This window comes from Pantherophis guttatus, chromosome 1 (assembly GCF_059756535.1).
Source record: "Pantherophis guttatus breed Tessera chromosome 1, ASM5975653v1, whole genome shotgun sequence".
NCBI lineage: Eukaryota > Metazoa > Chordata > Lepidosauria > Squamata > Colubridae > Pantherophis > Pantherophis guttatus.
The window spans coordinates 65,590,013-65,606,738 of NC_142063.1; the positions used below are offsets into that span (position 1 = coordinate 65,590,013).

At 39.6% G+C, this 16,726-nt stretch overlaps 1 protein-coding gene across 1 annotated transcript; it reads left to right on the forward strand.

Annotated features, from left to right (window-relative positions):
* The first annotated feature begins 2,032 nt into the window (after positions 1-2,032).
* On the forward strand, positions 2,033-16,376 carry GREM1 (gremlin 1, DAN family BMP antagonist). The gene is made up of 2 exons (XM_034417913.3): positions 2,033-2,158; positions 12,450-16,376. Exon 2 carries the CDS (start codon positions 12,451-12,453, stop codon positions 12,997-12,999), a length of 549 nt encoding a protein of 182 aa, XP_034273804.2. The 5' UTR covers positions 2,033-2,158; position 12,450; the 3' UTR covers positions 13,000-16,376.
* The last annotated feature ends 350 nt before the right edge of the window (positions 16,377-16,726 follow it).

A 16,726-nucleotide genomic window follows, 5' to 3' on the forward strand; every position in this document is an offset into this window, starting at 1 on the left:
CTATATGTCACATAAACTTCTATCCCATATGATTCAAATATTTATGGCCTAGTCTATCATTGTGATGGTGAACCTTTGGCATGCGTGCCACAGGTAGCACGCAGAGCCCTCTCTGTGGGCACACGAGCCGTTGCCCCAGCTCAGCTCTGCTGCACATGGGCGCACACCTCCCTTCGGCCAGCTGCTGCTCCCTTCGGGTCTCTGCTGCGAATGCACTAGGTGCATGCAGGAGATGCGCATGAATGCGTGCGGGGTGGGCACACATGGGGTCATGCGGACCTGCACGGGAGCACACATGGGGGGCATGCGTGCATGCATGGGGCAGGGTGCACATGGGGTTGCGCACACATGCTCAAGGGAGGGTGTGGGGTCACACATGCATCATATTATGGGGCTGTGCGCACGCTTGCGCTTTGGGCACTTAGTGCCAAAAAAGGTTAGTCATCACTGGCCTATCACATTTTGCAATATGCAAAACCAGGATATCAGCACATCTATGCATCAGCACAGACACAGCTGAGGCAGAAGAGAAAACAGGATCAGGGAGAACGATATACTTTTCTGCCTACTCAAAAATGGGGAGATTAAGCATTTTAACTCGGTAATAGAATAGGGTCAAAATCATGCAATCCCTCTGTAGGATTAACTTCTTTATTTCTCCAGCACACCACCTATCCCGAGCCCAGTAAAAGTTTCACATTTAATTTTTCTTTTTATAACGAGCTCTTCTAAATCATCCTTACCTTTAGAATGTCTTCACCAGAAGCTCCTGTACCCACAACTCTCTTGCCCACAAGGTTAAGGTGGTGTCTTCTCATGATATGGGCACTACACTTCTATAGACAATGTTTAGTTCAGATTTTCTCCGCCCACCTCTTTGCATCTTACTTTCACAAGTATAATGGGACATCTAAAATTGCTAGATCTCCTACCAAGCTATTAATACATCCTGATCTACCATATGCCTACCTCAAATCTAGGCTGCATGTTACTAGATCTATAAATTAATTGCCACTAGAACTGTAATGGCTGATGGGGTATCTGGAACTATGAATTAATTTCTAAATACCTAAATTTCTAAATAAATTATTTTATTAGAAAATAATTTCCAATTTCCAATTATTAATTTAAAAATACTATGAATTAATTTCTAAATAAAATCTAAAATAGATTGGTTCCATGAGAGCCAGCTTTGGTTAGTGGTTAAGGTATCAATCTAGAAACCAGGAAACCCACTTTAGGCCAAAGCCAACTGGGTGACCTTGGGCCAGTCACTCTTTCTCAGCCCCAGGAAGGAGGCACTGGCAAATTACTTCTGAATTCTTGCCAAGAAAATTACAGGGACTTGTCCAGTTAAGTCCCACAGACTCAAAGGCACTTAAAAAAAAACAACTCCACTATGCAACTTTAAAAACCTACCAAGGCTTCTGGTTCAGGAATTTTACAGGGTGGGATACCAGCAAGGATCTTGTTTTGATAATTATTCCAAGATTAGAATTCATAACTAGAAGCCTGGGGTTGGAAATCTTGCTTTTGGTAACTCACAATGCACTCTTACAGTGCTCCTTGTAGTGAGGATGTGGATACATACATTCTTTCCACAACCTTACACAATAAGAATTAAGCACTGGAAACAAGGCTGGAGCAGTATTAAAAACAACAACAACAACAACAACAACAACAGTGAACTGCTCCTGGCCACATGTCCATCCACAATTTTGTAAGAGGCTCGAACTGGAAACTGCAGAGCCAGCTCATGAGCAATCCTCACAATCCTTCACAAAATCAGGGCTAGGATGGAAGAGAAACGGGGTTTTCACCTGCGTTCCTCTTCCACCTCCTGTGTAGGACCTGCATGTGTTGTCTCCGTATGCGGGGAAAAGGTTCTCGCCCTGCACCACAGCCTGCGAATAGTAGGGAATTGCTAGGCGTGAGGGTTTTTTTTTGAGGGGGGGGGGAGCGCGAATCCTGGCGGCGGCGGCGGCGGCTGGAAGCGGTTAGGGGGAGGATTGGGAGGCCTCAGCCAATGACACGGAGGGCCGCTCTCAGCTGGCAGGCATTTAAATGGCAGCTAGCGCGCCGCGTTCCCAAATCCGAGGCAGGAGCCCGAGCGCCTTACGCGGGAAGAGCAGCGGCGAAGCTTCGGTCGCCGTCGCAGGTGAGGCATAGCGGGCTTAGCCTTCGCCGAGGGAGAGGGGGCGACGCTCCACGTCGCAGAGCGGGAAAGGCAAGGCTTCAGGCAGCCGAGCTCCGTGGCGCTGCTCGAGACGCGGTGCCGAGCGTTGTTTGGGGGAAAACAAACGCGGAGGGAATCGAGCCGCCTTCTTGGGCAGGAGGAAACCCAGAGTTCAGCGGGCTTTATTTTCATAGTGAGGGTGGCGGTAGGACTTTTTAGCATTATTGCTGGCGCGGGAAAGCCGGTGTGTGTGTGGGGGGGGAGTAAATCGGGGCTTTGATACTAGTGGTAGTCGGGAGTTTACCCGAGTGTAAAAGAGGAGGTTCTTGTTTTCTTGAGTGCTAGATGGGGAGCTTTCAAACGGAGGCCCCTGCACGTGAACTACTCGGGAGAAAAGCCTTGCAGAAGGGGGTGGGGAATTTATCCCAGGGTAGAACCACCGGGGTTACTCAAGGTAGACAATGCGCTTCTGCGATTGTTGGCCAAGGGCTAGTCAAGCTCAGCTACTCAGTGCGTTGCAGGCGTTCCAGAGACCTGGACGATCGCCTCGATCTCCTAAAGTTTGGGGTCCTTCGCTCAGGGACAGAGGCAGCAGCCAGCATCCTTCCCCCCTCCCCCCCCTCCAGCCCCGTCAAGTTTGGCTTCCGAGCCCGCGCGTCTCGCCCTTTCTGCCTGCCGGGTTACGAGGACGACGCAACGCCCGGGTAAACTCTGCCCCGAGTAAATCCTGCGATTGGTTTTAAATGTGGCGTCTTCCGCGTCTCAAAGGAGGTTCATGTCTGCCGCGCTGGCACTTGAATTAATAAAGCGGCACCTTAATTATGTAAATTACCTGACATTGTTTACACTCGGGTAGCAATTGCGGCCGAGTCGCGATGGCGGGGATTGGGAGTAAAGTTGTCTGGAAGGCGGCGGTGGGGGTGGCTGGTGGAGCAGAAGTGGGAGATTTGAGCAAAAGATCTCCAGATTGGGCCCCTTGCGGTGTTTTGCAAGCCGAAAGCCTGATTTCCGATCATAACTCTCAGGGAGCAGCCGTCGTGGATAGTTGCGTAAAACTTTTCCTGCCACGGGCCATTTGCAGCCCTGACAACCCCTTAACTTCACTAGGCAAGAGTTCCCACGGTGAGCGAGAAGCGTCTGCTTTTGACGCCGGTTAGCCAACGATAAGCTGTCGTTTATGCAGATCTGGTGGGAATTGGGTAGATTTCAACGGCCGAGGCGCAGTAGCTCTTCCACAGAAAGGTCGGAGGGAGAAACATTTCAGGCAGGAACTATCGCTTTTGCGGACACAAGGAGTAAGCTATTCCCGCAAGCTATTCCCTCTGATATTGTAGGGAGGTTTCTAGGACAAGCTATGCAAATGGATTAAAAGAAAGCAATGGCATCCCGCCCAGATTTAGCTACTTAAAAGTTTTAATTACAGCAGTGAAAGATAAAACAAAAAGAAAAAAAAAACCAGAATAAGAGGTGCAAAATAAATAAATAAAGAGAACCTCTACTCCAAGAAAGAGAATTCCCACCCTCATCACAAGTATAAGCAATTTCACCATCTTTTCACCACCTCATAGTTAACAGATATAAAGCTAATTCATCCTGCAATTAAACAAATAGGCAAATCTGATAAGTAATGTGTTCTCCCATCCAGGTATCAGCAAAAAGTCCATACAGAGCCTAAAATAATACTTAACAAATATAAAATTTGTCATTCCATATCTCAACTCACTATTAGCAAAACCACATTTAGAAGGTATAAAGTGGTCCCAGTATACTAGTATGAACAAAAGACTAAAACTTAAGTCTTAAGTTAGGAAGAGGGACAATTACTCCTTTAAAGAGAACAAGCCCTCAAAAACCCCTGACTTTGAGGAAGGACAGTTGGATACAAAGCCAATTTAAAAGCTATTGGATTAGGATACATAAAGTAACTACAGGGAGGAAGGTTAAATGCCATGTTAACTATAAGCAAATCCAATACACAACATTTTTCCAGTCCAGCTGTCAACAAGGCCAAAGAGAACCACTCAAACTAACATTTTAGTACATCTCTTCTCCCCCCTTCCTTTCTTGATGCTGGCCTTGTTTCATCTTACTCTCTTCATTTTACTAAAATTGCTAAGCAAAGAGAAGTGAAGGAAAAGTTAAGTCCATGCTGTCATCATCTGATCTTCTGGCTTTTTAAACCCGCCCCCTTCAAATGTTGGGTAACCCTAGATAACTCATGTCAGCACCTTTTTAAAAAATCACTCTTAACAAGCGTTGCTAGATACAGTACTATACTGTGAAAAGTTCCTTATCCACTCCAATATAACAGAGTCAATAGAATCCCACATGGATCAAAATGATTAGTGTGTTTTGATTAAGATTTCTTTGGCAAAGATAAGAGAGATGTGTAACATCTTTTAGTCAAAAGTTAGAATAGAAGCACTAACAGCCTTCTCTATGGAGACCTTTTATACCTAGGTTTAGATCCAAGGCTTCTCTGGAAAACTCTTTCAAATTAGTTCAAAGTCAAGATTCAAGAGGATATTAATGCATTAGAACATTGAATCAAACTAAGCAAGAAGAATTTCAACAGAGAAATGTGAAGTCTTCCTTTTGGCTGGGAAGAATTTAGGGTGGAGGGCGACGGTGTTAAGCAACAATATAGGCAAAAAGGGATCACAAGCTAAATACAAATTAATAGCAGGATGAGGCTGAATGAAAAAGTGAATGCAGTTACTATAGTTTAGATCAAGAGAAGTCATTGTTACTCTACATCTGATCACCATAGTTTAGACCAGTGTTTCTCAACCTTGGAAAAGCTTGAAGATGGGTGGACTTCAACTCCCAGAATCCCCCAGCCAGTGCTGCTTCAAGGAAGCATCTTCAGGCTTCCAAGGTTGAGAAACACTGGTTTAGACAGTGAAGACCAGGGTTTGTCCAAAGAAGACTAACCTAGATAATAAAGGGCTTGGGAAAAAAAAAAAGAATGTTTGAAGGTGTTTACCATGGAAAAGGCAACACTATGACATAAGAATCTGAGTTCAAATTACAGGTTAGTCGGACATCAGAAAAATTATCTGACAGTAAGATTGGTTCAACAATCAGATTGAGTGGTGATGGATCTCATTCACCACTAGAAATGATCAAACAAAGGCTGGGTTACCATCTTTGGGAGATGCTGTAATAGTGGACTAGAATTAGATGTTCTGAAATATATATTTGATCATTTACATTCTGTTATGTCTATTTCCATCTTTTAAAGCAAGTTTAAATGTTTGACCAGGTTTGAGGGGACCGGAATCAGGTTTCTATCTAATCAAAGTGTTCACTGGTGATTTTGGATTAGTTAGTCTCTCTTTCATCCTAACCTATCTCGTATGATTGTTACTGGAATGAAATTTGGGGAGAGGGACATCTGCTTTGAGGTCTCACAGAAAAGGTGAAATTTAAATAATTTTCTTGATAGATAAATTAGTTTCCAAAACGTATACCAACTGAATGAGTTTCAATAGGCTATATTAAAATGTCTGTATACGATCCATTGATATTTATTCTTGAGAGCCAGTTTGGTGTAGTGGTGAGATCATGAGTTCTAGTCCGACCTCAGGCACACGGCTTAGCTGGATGACCTTGGGCTTGGCACTGTCTCTGAGCACTAGGAAGCAGGCAATAACAAACCACTTTGGAAAAACCTTGCCAACAAAACTTCAAGAATTTGCCCAGGCAGTTGCCAGGAATCAAAAATGACTTACAAAAAAACCCCAAAAAATTAAAAACCCAAGATCCTCCCCACAACTATTCCTTTATAAAGTATTGTCCCACAGCAGAAGAGGAAACTCTAAGTTGATGTTTCCTCTTCTGAAGTTCATGTTTATAATTTAATTTGAATTTTTTTAAAAAAAACTTTGCTGTTGGTAGAATGCTATTCTTTCAGTAGATTTTTTTTAAAGCTTCAAAGAAACATCCAGTCTTCTGCTAAGAAAAGTATTGTAAACTCTTTCTTAGGACAATATAGTCTGCCCTCTCCTCATCTGCAGGACAGGTCTGTGATTGAGATTTGCAATTCAGTTTATATTGACTCTGTCTGTAAAGGCATTAACAACCACTTGTTTGGGTCCTTCTCTCTGGCTATTTAATTAGAAAAATTAAAAGAAGGAGCAATACTGCAGGCGTACAAGGTTAGTACTATACTGCAATCCAAAAACTTGCAATTGTGACTATGCCAGTAGGGCATTATTATTGTGTTTGCTTTGTATCTCAGGATGCTGTTGCTAGTTTAGCCATTGTTTTAGAGATGTGTTTAATTTTTACTTTGCTGAATTTATTATAATAGGTATAATAAGTAGCTAGTATTACTTTTGTTTTTCTTTAACTAATTTTTCTGAAAATCGAGTTTCTAAGTTTTTTTGAAATCCATTCTCTTCAGTCTCAAATCCCTTATCGTGATCCTGTCATTGAGACTGGCAATTAAGTGTGTTGAGTGATAATTATGTTACCGCAAATCCAATTTATGGAGTCTGAATCTAGATACTGTATGTAGTGGAAAAAAAGGTGGGAAAGAAATTTCCTTTGCAGATCTTTAAAGAAATAAAAGAAATTTTAAAATTTCATGGAAGATCTTAGTGTGAAAGCACCAAGTTTCATTTAAAATATTTTCATGAAATACTTGAACTTCTATTTGCTTTCCTTTTTCTTACCTGGATTTTATTTACATTTTTTAATGTAAATAAAGGACCTGGGTGAAAAAAGTAAGCTTGTTTGGAACACTTAATGTAACACTTATTTGCCACAGTCCATTCATGTAAGCATTCAAAATTTATGTCACTGACTTGACTCAAATAATAAAGTCCAGTATATTAATTTGATGCTGCTGTTATTGTTAGTAAGCATAGTATAAATACTCTTGTTTTCCCCAAAATAAGACATCCCCTGATAATAAGCCCAATTGGGCTTTTGAGTGCATGGCAATAAGGCCAAGCGCTTATTTCAGGTTCAGAAAAATATAAGACAGGGTCTTATTTTCAGGGAAACACGGTAGATTAAGTTTCAGTCCAGTTTCTGAATTTCTGTAGGACAGAAAATATTTTTTGCAGCTTTGGATATACAATTGTTTTAGAGATGTGTTTAATTTTTACTGTGCTGAATTTATTATTTTTAGGCTTTTCAATATACAGTTATTCATGATTAATAATAGACTAAAATTATTTCTTTTAAATCCCTGTTTGCTCATTTGCATTCTACTCTTGTATTTTCTTTTCTTCTTCCTGTTAATGTATATTCTCTAAAATGTCAGATAGATAGATAGATAGATAGATAGATAGATAGATAGATAGATAATCACTGATATTGTGTTCTCTGACTTTGATGTCAAGCAAAATAAAAGATGATCGTATCACTGCATTTCTTGGCAAATTTGTAACATACACTGATGAGAACAACTCAATTGTATCCTATCTGTGAACAATCCAGGTCATCAGGCTAGAATAGAAGCAAAGCTAAACTGGAAGGATTCCTTTTTTGGTTCAATGTTGGAGATTGTATACAAAATACAATATTTCTCTTCCCTTTCCCATTCTCAATGTAAATCTATCGCAGTTTGCAAGACTGAGTGTATATTAAGATAAAGGTAAAGGTTCCCCTTGCACATATGTGCTAGTCGTTCCCGACTCTAGGGGGCAGTGTTCACCTCCGTTTCAAAGCCGAAGAGCCAGCGCTGTCCAAAGATGTTTCCATGGTCATGTGGCCGGCATGACTAAACGCCAGATGCCCGGAACGCTGTTACCTTCCCACCAAAGGTGGTCCCTATTTTTCTACTTGCATTTTTTATGACCTTTCGAACTGCTAGGTTGGCAGAAGCTGGGACAAGTAACGGGAGCTCACCCTGTTACGCGGTACTAGGGATTCAAACTGCTGAACTGCTGACCTTATGATCAACAAGCTCAGCATCTTAGCCACTGAGCCACTGTGTCCCTATAGTATATATAGGGTATATATAGATTTGTTTTCTTTTCGTAGGCTTTATGTGTATTTCTCTTTAGCCAGGTTCTTCCTACGTAAACCATGAAATCTTGGTTTACGTAGGAAGAACCTGGCTAAAGAGAAATGTATATATAGATGTGTATATAGTGTATATTACTTGACTTAGGACCTGGTTATCTTCGGGACCGCCTGCTACCACCAATAGCCTCCCACCGGCCGGTACACTCCCATAGAGTACGCTCCCATTGTTTGGCTGACGGGTGCCGTTGGTCAAACAATGTCGACTGGCGGCCCCTAGGGGGAGAGCCTTCTCTGTGGGGGTACCTACAATCTGGAATGAGCTCCCCCCGGACATAGGGAGGATCCCGGATCTGCGCACCTTCTGTCGCGCGCTTAAGACTTTTTTATTTCATCAAGCTGGCCTGGCCTAAATCTTCTCCCCTTTTTAAATGTAAATTTTAATCTGTTTTTAAATTATGGGATATTTTAAATTCAGCCAAATTATTTAATTCGTTTTTAATTTATTTTAAATTTTTGTATTTATGTGTTTTATCTTGTGGCTGTTCACCGCCCTGAGTCCTTCGGGAGAAGGGCGGTATAGAAATTTAATAAAATATGTAAATAAATAAATAAATATTAGATTCATATTAAAGACTGATTCAAATAGGGAGGATTAATAACAACTAATAAAAATATTGGTTTAAATCTAGGTGGGGGTGAATAGGGAGGTGGTCCCTGGGTGGGGATGCTGCTGAAGACATGAGGCTAGCAGCAGATGTGAAGTCAGGTTGTTGCCCAATCAGCTGTAGATCTGTTGGAAGTGGAGGAAAAATTATGCCTTCAGGTTAGTTTTAATTTCCCAGGCAGTTTTCTTGGCAGCATTTTTCCAAAGCAACTTGCCAGTTCCTTCTAATTAAAGTCAGAAGAAGTGACTGGCTAAGATCAACCAGCTGGCTTTGTGGCTAAAGCAGGACTAGAACTCAACTTTCTGGCCTTTAATCGACTATCTGAACCACTACCCCAAACTAGCTTTCAACAGTTAATGTTGATTGATGATTATATGTCATCAAGTCATTATTGACCACCAAGTCATTATTGACATTATTGAACCACATAGATAGACTTTCTCTATGATGATCTGTCCCAAATTTGGTCTCTTGGATCTACGAATAGTGTACTTATCTCTGCTGTCACTTAGTCTATCCACCTTGGTGCTTGTCATCATCTTCTATTTCTCTACCACTTTACCTAGTGTTAGAATCTTCTTCAGAGAGCCAGGACTTCACAAAATGTGTCCAAAAAAGAAGGTGGGTGGGTGTGCGTTAGTAAATGAGGACCCAGATTGTTGGGGGCAATATGCTGACTCTGTAAACCACTTAGAGGGGGCTGTAAAGCACTGTGAAGCGGTATATAAGTCTAACTACTATTGCTAAAGCCCGTAAAACTTACTGGAGAAGTTAATTTAATGGAACTAGAATTCCATTGACTACTTCATCTGAAGTCTCATGCTTATTCTAGATCTTAAGAATTGGCCAAATTCTGGGTAACTGGGGATGTGGTATTAAAGTCATCGGGGAATTTTGGGGCTTGTCAGGTATCTTAGGGTTCGTTTAATTGATTATGTCAATTCCTGCTAAATCATATATGTGTCCTCGGTTTTATTTCCTAGATCTTTCTTTTTCTACAGAGAATCTCTTTATACAGTTTGTTGTTTATCTCAGTCTTGTCTCTTATTTTTGTCATATCTCGCTCTGTCCTTTTGGAATCTGTCAGAGTTTATGCTTCTTTGTTTAACATAAATAAATGCAACCTGTTTTTTTTAACTAAAGAAAAGCCATCTGGCTTGGGGTCTGATGTCATATAAATCAGGTTAGGAGTGTTAAAAGCTACCAATTGAACCCCCCCTTTTTAAAAAAATTGGGGGTTTTCTACAGAGCACCATAAGGATTTAACATTACTTGCCAATTATAATTTAGGAGTACGGTAGTTGCCAAAGCCTACATGTAGACTATTTTGGCCCATGTTGATCTGAGAAAACAAAAGTTTTGAAATTTCTAAAACAAAATTAAGTAATTACATCCTAAAAGAAACATGTAAAGTAATAGGAAAATTATGGCCTAGCCTGACTGGAGGCCAAGAAATGCAAAATGCGACAGTACTAGAATAAACATTAATTTTACCCTTTGGTTTAGATTCTTAAATATGTTGTGTTCAGAAACTAAATTGCATTTAACTAGAAGTTATACTTTATTTTATTGTAGCAATATTTCTCTTAAATTAATGACCTGAACTTGTTTTGTCTAAATGAGTTTTATTCAAAGGCAACTCATCTTCAAGTAAGTAGGCTTGGTGAGCACATTTTTGTTTTCCTTCTGCATTTTCCTAGGGGAAGATGTTCCAATATTATGGAAATCTGTTAACTATAGTGGCATTCTTTCATTACTTGATTTAATGCTACATTGGTCATTGGTTCCTGTTGGAGTTGTGTGATGTAGGACCCAAACTAAATATAATATGTAATGTTTTATTCTTTGAAATATTTTTTTCCTTTCTCAGATTCCCAACAGATCTAAGTAATGTATATGTGGAAAGGTTAAATCGTTTTGCTCTTCATAGAATCCTAATCTGAGCCAGCACCAGAAGGGCCACAATCTATTGCAGTGAGAACAAAAACATGCCATCATCCTAATCCTGTTTGTCCATTTTGTCCGCAACTCCATACTGTGAATTGGAAAATAATATTTTTTAAAAATCAACTATATTAATCGTCCATGCAGTCTGGCTCTCAATTTCTCTAGGGCCCCCCTGTATAATAGGTACCTAGTATTACTTTTGTTTTTCTTTAACTCATTTTTCTAAAAAATGAGTTTCTACGTTTTTTTGAAATCCATTTTCTTCAACCGCAAATCCCTTCTCGTGATCATAATCATAAGTTTATTTGTCAAGCATATATAAGATAACAGGTAAAAGTATAAACATAATTTGAATACATGAAAAGAGTAAGTAAAAAGGAATATTAGGACAGGGACGGTAGGCACGCTGGTGCACTTATGCACGCCCCTTACAGACCTCTTAGGTAGACAGTTTAAGGTTAAAGTTTTGGGGGTTTGGGGAAGAAACTACAGAGTCAGGTAGTGCATTCCAGGCATTGACCACTCTGTTGCTGAAGTCATATTTTCTGCAATCGAGTTTGGAACGGTTTACCTTGAGTTTGTATCTATTATTTGCTCGTGTATTGTTGTGGTTGAAGCTGAAGTAGTCATTGACAGGAAGGACATTGTGGCAGATAATTTTATGTACTATGCTTAGGTAAGACTGAAGTTGGCATAGTTCTAAGTTGTCTAAGCCCAAAATTTGGAGTCTGGTGGCACAAGGTATTGCGGTTAGAGGAATGGACGACTCTTCTCGTAAAATATCTCTGGACTCTCTCAATTGTATTTATGTCCGATATGCAGTGCAGGTTCCAGACAGATGAGCTGTATTCAATGTATCCTGTCATTGAGACTAACAATTAAGTGTGTTGAGTGATAATTATGTTACTGCAAATCCAATATATGAGGTCTGAACAGGGGTGAAATCCAGCAGGTTCTGACGGGTTCTGGAGAACCGGTAGTGGAAATTTTGAGTAGTCTGGAGAACTGGCAAATACCACCTCTGGCTGGTCCCAGAGTGGGGTGGGAATGGAGATTTTGCAGTATCCTTCCCCTGGTGTGGTGTGCCTTGGTGGGCTGCCATGCCCACCAAGCCACACCACGCCCACCAAGCCACCCCCACAGAATCGGTAGTAAAAAAAATTGAATTTCACCACTGAGTCTGAATCTAGATACTGTATGCAGTGGGGAAAAAAGGTGGGAACGAAATTTCCTTTGCAGAACTTTAAAGAAATGAAAGAAATTTTAAAATCTCATGGAGGATCTTAGTGTGAAAGCACTGAGCTTCATTTAAAATATTTTCATGAAATATTTGAACTTCTGTTTGCTTTCCTTGGTCTTAGCCGGATTTTATTTACATGTTTAAAATGTAAATAAAGGACCTGGGTGAATAAAGTAACCTTGTTTGGAATGCTTAATGTAACACTTATTTACTACAATCCATTCATGTAAGCATTCAAAATTTGTACCACTGACTTGAGTCAAATAATAAAGTCCAGTATATTAACTTGATGCTATTGTTGTTAGTAAGCATAGTATAAATAGATTAAGTTTCAGTCCAGTTCTGAATTTCTCTAGCGCAGAAAATCTTTTTTGCAGCTTTGGATGTACTTTTTGATTGGTAGAAAACAACCTGATAATATTCCTTTTTGTATTCTTAGAATGGCTCGCACAGTTTCTGCTGTTGGTGTCCTCCTTTTGTTCAGTCTTCTCCTGCCCTCAGCAGAGGGCAGCAAGAGGAACCGTGGATCACAAGGAACCATCCCTTCTCCTGACAAAGCCCAGCCCAATGATTCCGAACAGACCCAGCAGCCGCCCCCACAACCAGGCTCCAGACCCCGGGGAAAGGAGAAGGCCAAATCTACTGAAGAGGTGCTGGAATCAAGCCAAGAGGCATTGCATGTCACGGAACGAAAGTATCTGAAAAGGGATTGGTGCAAAACACAGCCGCTTAAGCAAACGATCCAAGAGGAAGGCTGCAGAAGCCAAACCATCATTAATAGATTCTGTTATGGTCAGTGCAATTCATTCTATATCCCAAGGCATATCCATAGGGAAGAAGGCTCCTTCCAATCGTGTTCATTCTGCAAACCAAAGAAATTCACCACCATGGTGGTTACACTGTCCTGCCCAGAAATGCAACCTCCAATCAAGAAAAAAAGGATCACCCGAGTTAAAGAATGCCGCTGTATATCCATAGACTTGGACTAGAAGGGATCATGGAGGATAGTCTGCTCACCAGTGCATTTCTTCCTTTAAACCAGGCATCTTAACCTCTTTAGGTATGTCCAAATGGGACATGAATCAAAGAGAATTGCAACAAACAGTATGTGTTACTCCTCTGTAGGTGTGAACTTCAGCTTTGAAAGTAAATCATTTGGAGTATATCCTAGGCTTAGTAATACACTAATTGCTCCCGTCCTGGGATTCTGCACTTGAATCTGTGCCATTGAATGATCATCAGTAGCAGTATCTGTTGTAGATTTGGAGGCATTTTTCACATTTAGTTACGTTTTGAGGAAAATGTGAAAAGGAATTAAGTCAATTGCAGCAAGTGCCATTGTGATGGAGAAGGAAGCTTGCATGTTATCACCTTCATTTGGGCATTAAATAGCCACTTTAAAGCTATTTAACAGAGCTAAGAAGGAAAGACAAACAGGGAAGGCAGAAAAATGAACGAGAGAAAGAAAAGTGATGTATACACCGCCCCCTTGAATATTTTGAATGTTATTTCTGATTGCATTTCTCAAGCCAACAGTATCTTTCAATACTGTATATAACCTCTATAGACCCATCTGCTGATAATATGGCCCTTGAATTTTTTGCTTGGATATCAATCCATTTTTCAAGGTACCATCTCCCATTGAAGGTGACTGCTGCTTGCATGCCACAATTGTTGGGGTTGTCTAAGCTTCCTCTACTATAGAAGTATAGAAAGGAGGGATGAAGTTTTTTTCTCCTTTCTCCTTGCTTTCTTAATTGATCTGATTGTATGGAGGAGAAAGTCATCAGACAACCCCATTGCGCAAGCTGAAGGAGCACTAGCTGGGCCTGAAATATTTTTGCTACACACTAAAATACAATGTAAAATGTCCCACCTATGGATAAACTGACACTTGAAATTTTGATTTGTTTTAATTTTCACAATTGATTTACCCATGGGTGGCCCTTTTTTAAAATGACATTTTACATAAATATTTGAGGGCCTGCTTATTTGCAGATGGGCTTATATAGGGATATATACACTAGTACTTTAAAAATTTGGAGGGGAAAACTTACCAGAGTACCTCTGGGTACTATCCATGGATAAACCCAAATTTTGGGGGTGAATTGGCACCTGAAATTTTCAGTTTGTCTGCAAGCATATATGAAAATATTAAATCTTAATTGCACAGTTATTCTTTAAAGTCAACTTGTCTAATATGTATGTTGACAATTATTATATATGCATCCCTTCCATAGCCACACACTGTCCAACATTGTAAGTTCATACAGAAAGTGAAGCATTGCAATAACCATTTTTAAGTCCAAATATCATAGATTTAAAATTTTCAGGGAAAATCCTAAATAATTTTGCTGATGTTTCCCAATTTTCTTCAACCTGTCACGAGTGGAATTTGGAAGAAGTTAAGATAATGAATAGTTTTTAATGTGAATCTGGCTAAATAAATGCTGCTTCCATGCTGTGATCATGACAGATGCATTATCTTACTAGAGAATTCTAGTTCTATTTTCAGACAGTCAGATTCCTGCCATTACACATCACTCTTAGTCACTTAAGACAAAGGAGAGGACAGAATATACCAGCTATATATATATATTTGCACTTTTTCTGAAAGTTGTGAAGGTTAGGGTTAGCTAGACCAATGTTTTTCAATACTTAGCAACCTTAAGATTCAACTTTAACTCTCAGAATTCCCCCAGCCAGCATGACCCTTAAATTGTGGTTGAATATATACAGAATGTGACTCAGTGAGACTGTCTGTGACATTCAGGTAGCCAGCTTTCTTAACATGCATAGCTGGCATCTTGGAAATCATAATATCCATGAAGTTCCACTAGGGAAGAGAATCTGCCCTACCTCTTCCTTGGAGTGTATCGCCAAAGCTGACTAGTGATCTCCTAAAGTGGTGTTAATGCTATATCTTTTAATTACTATAGTGCTGGTAGTCTAATAGATACAGCAAAGTTACAGATTACTGATGATGCCAGCTTCTGTGAAATACTGTTGCTTTTTTACAGACAAGAAGATAGCACACTTAAGCAGTGTTGCTGTGTGTATGTGTATGTGTATCTCCAGTCTGGTATCTGATGTAGCCTTCTGGGCTGAAATATTTGTTGACGAACAAGTGGTATTAGAAGAACAGCAGGAAAAAAACCTTCCCAATTAATTGGGAATTTATGTGGGAACCAAATGGATTGTAGTTTCAACCTGATCTTTATGCCTAGTTGCATTTTTTTATATGGAAAAGAGAAGCAAGAATGTGCTCCAAGACTGGAAGAAATTCTGAGTTTCGTTAAAACAGTGATAATTATGTGGTTGTACAGAAGGCACCAGGTGACATTTCTGCCTCATTAAACTGTTAATCGTTGGTCTATAATCAACCATCTTTCAAGCATTATCTGGTCTTTATGGTACAGTCTCTTTTTTGCTTCTCCCCAACATTACAGCGAATGATACTTTATTATAATGTTATAGCATAACCACATATATATCTATATTCCGGGAACACAGACTGGATCAGGAAGCTTCCAAATACCACCTCATTAAACACAGATATAAAAATGATTTGTTTTTCGAAGTCACAGCAATAACAGAGTTATTTTTTTTGTTAATGCAGTAATAATTTACAGAACAGCTGTGGGTACAGACCTTTTTCATTAGACACTTCAGCCAATAGGTCTATAACCAGATAGCATCCATATTACAGTATCTGCATGATAAAACACCATTTTCTCTATATCTAATCTCTCATCAAAATGCTTCCTAACCTCACAGATACCAGTCTAATATGCCATCTTATATTAGCACATTACACTGCATCATATCCCCAGGCTTCATTTTTTGGGAGTGATTGTTAAAATATGATATCTGAGCTACAAGAGATATTTTCCACTATGTGGATTGTGAAATAGAAAGATATTTAATGGCATTGCCATGTGTGTAGGATATGAGTGTTGCCTAATTCAGAGCATGTTTTAGACAAAAAACTTCCCTTTCCCTTTTGAACTGTTGGAAACTTGTGCTGATCTTTATTTTTTTTCCAGCATTTCTTATAAAGGACACAAAGCAATTCAGCATTCTGTATAGGACATTTTGAAGTAAGATTTGCTAAGACTATGAGATCCTAATACAAAGGTCCTGACTCTATGTACAAACAGCACATTTTCAAACAAATACAGATTCTATAAAGAACTTTTAAAAATGTTTATTCTTAAGTAAAACCATTGTACAAAAATTGATTTGCTGTACATAGAATTTAAAATACAACCTTAGATATTTAAATGTGACTTTAAGCCAATACTCCTTCTTGTAGAATTTCACAATGCAAATGTTGGTTTTAAAAATAAACTTTCTCTGTTATAAACTAATGAGTACTTGGACATAAGTCTTCACCAAAAATACATCATTGTTTCCTACTAATTCTGCTTTTCATGTGCCCTGGATTGTAGGTGAATGTATACTGAAAGAATATGTATTATTGCTTTGAATTTTATGGAAAAATGTGGATCCAAAGGACTGCTTTTAGTATATCTAGCATACATACTGCACCAAGGAGAGCTTACAGCTCCTTACCTCAGTTCTCTTTTTCTGAGCCCTAGAGTTTGTATTTTTAAGTTTTGGGAAAAGGGGGTTTACTGGATTGCTTTTTAATGCGTAGATCAAAAATTAAATTTTTTGCAAAAATCAAAAATACCAGGGGCATAAACTTAAACT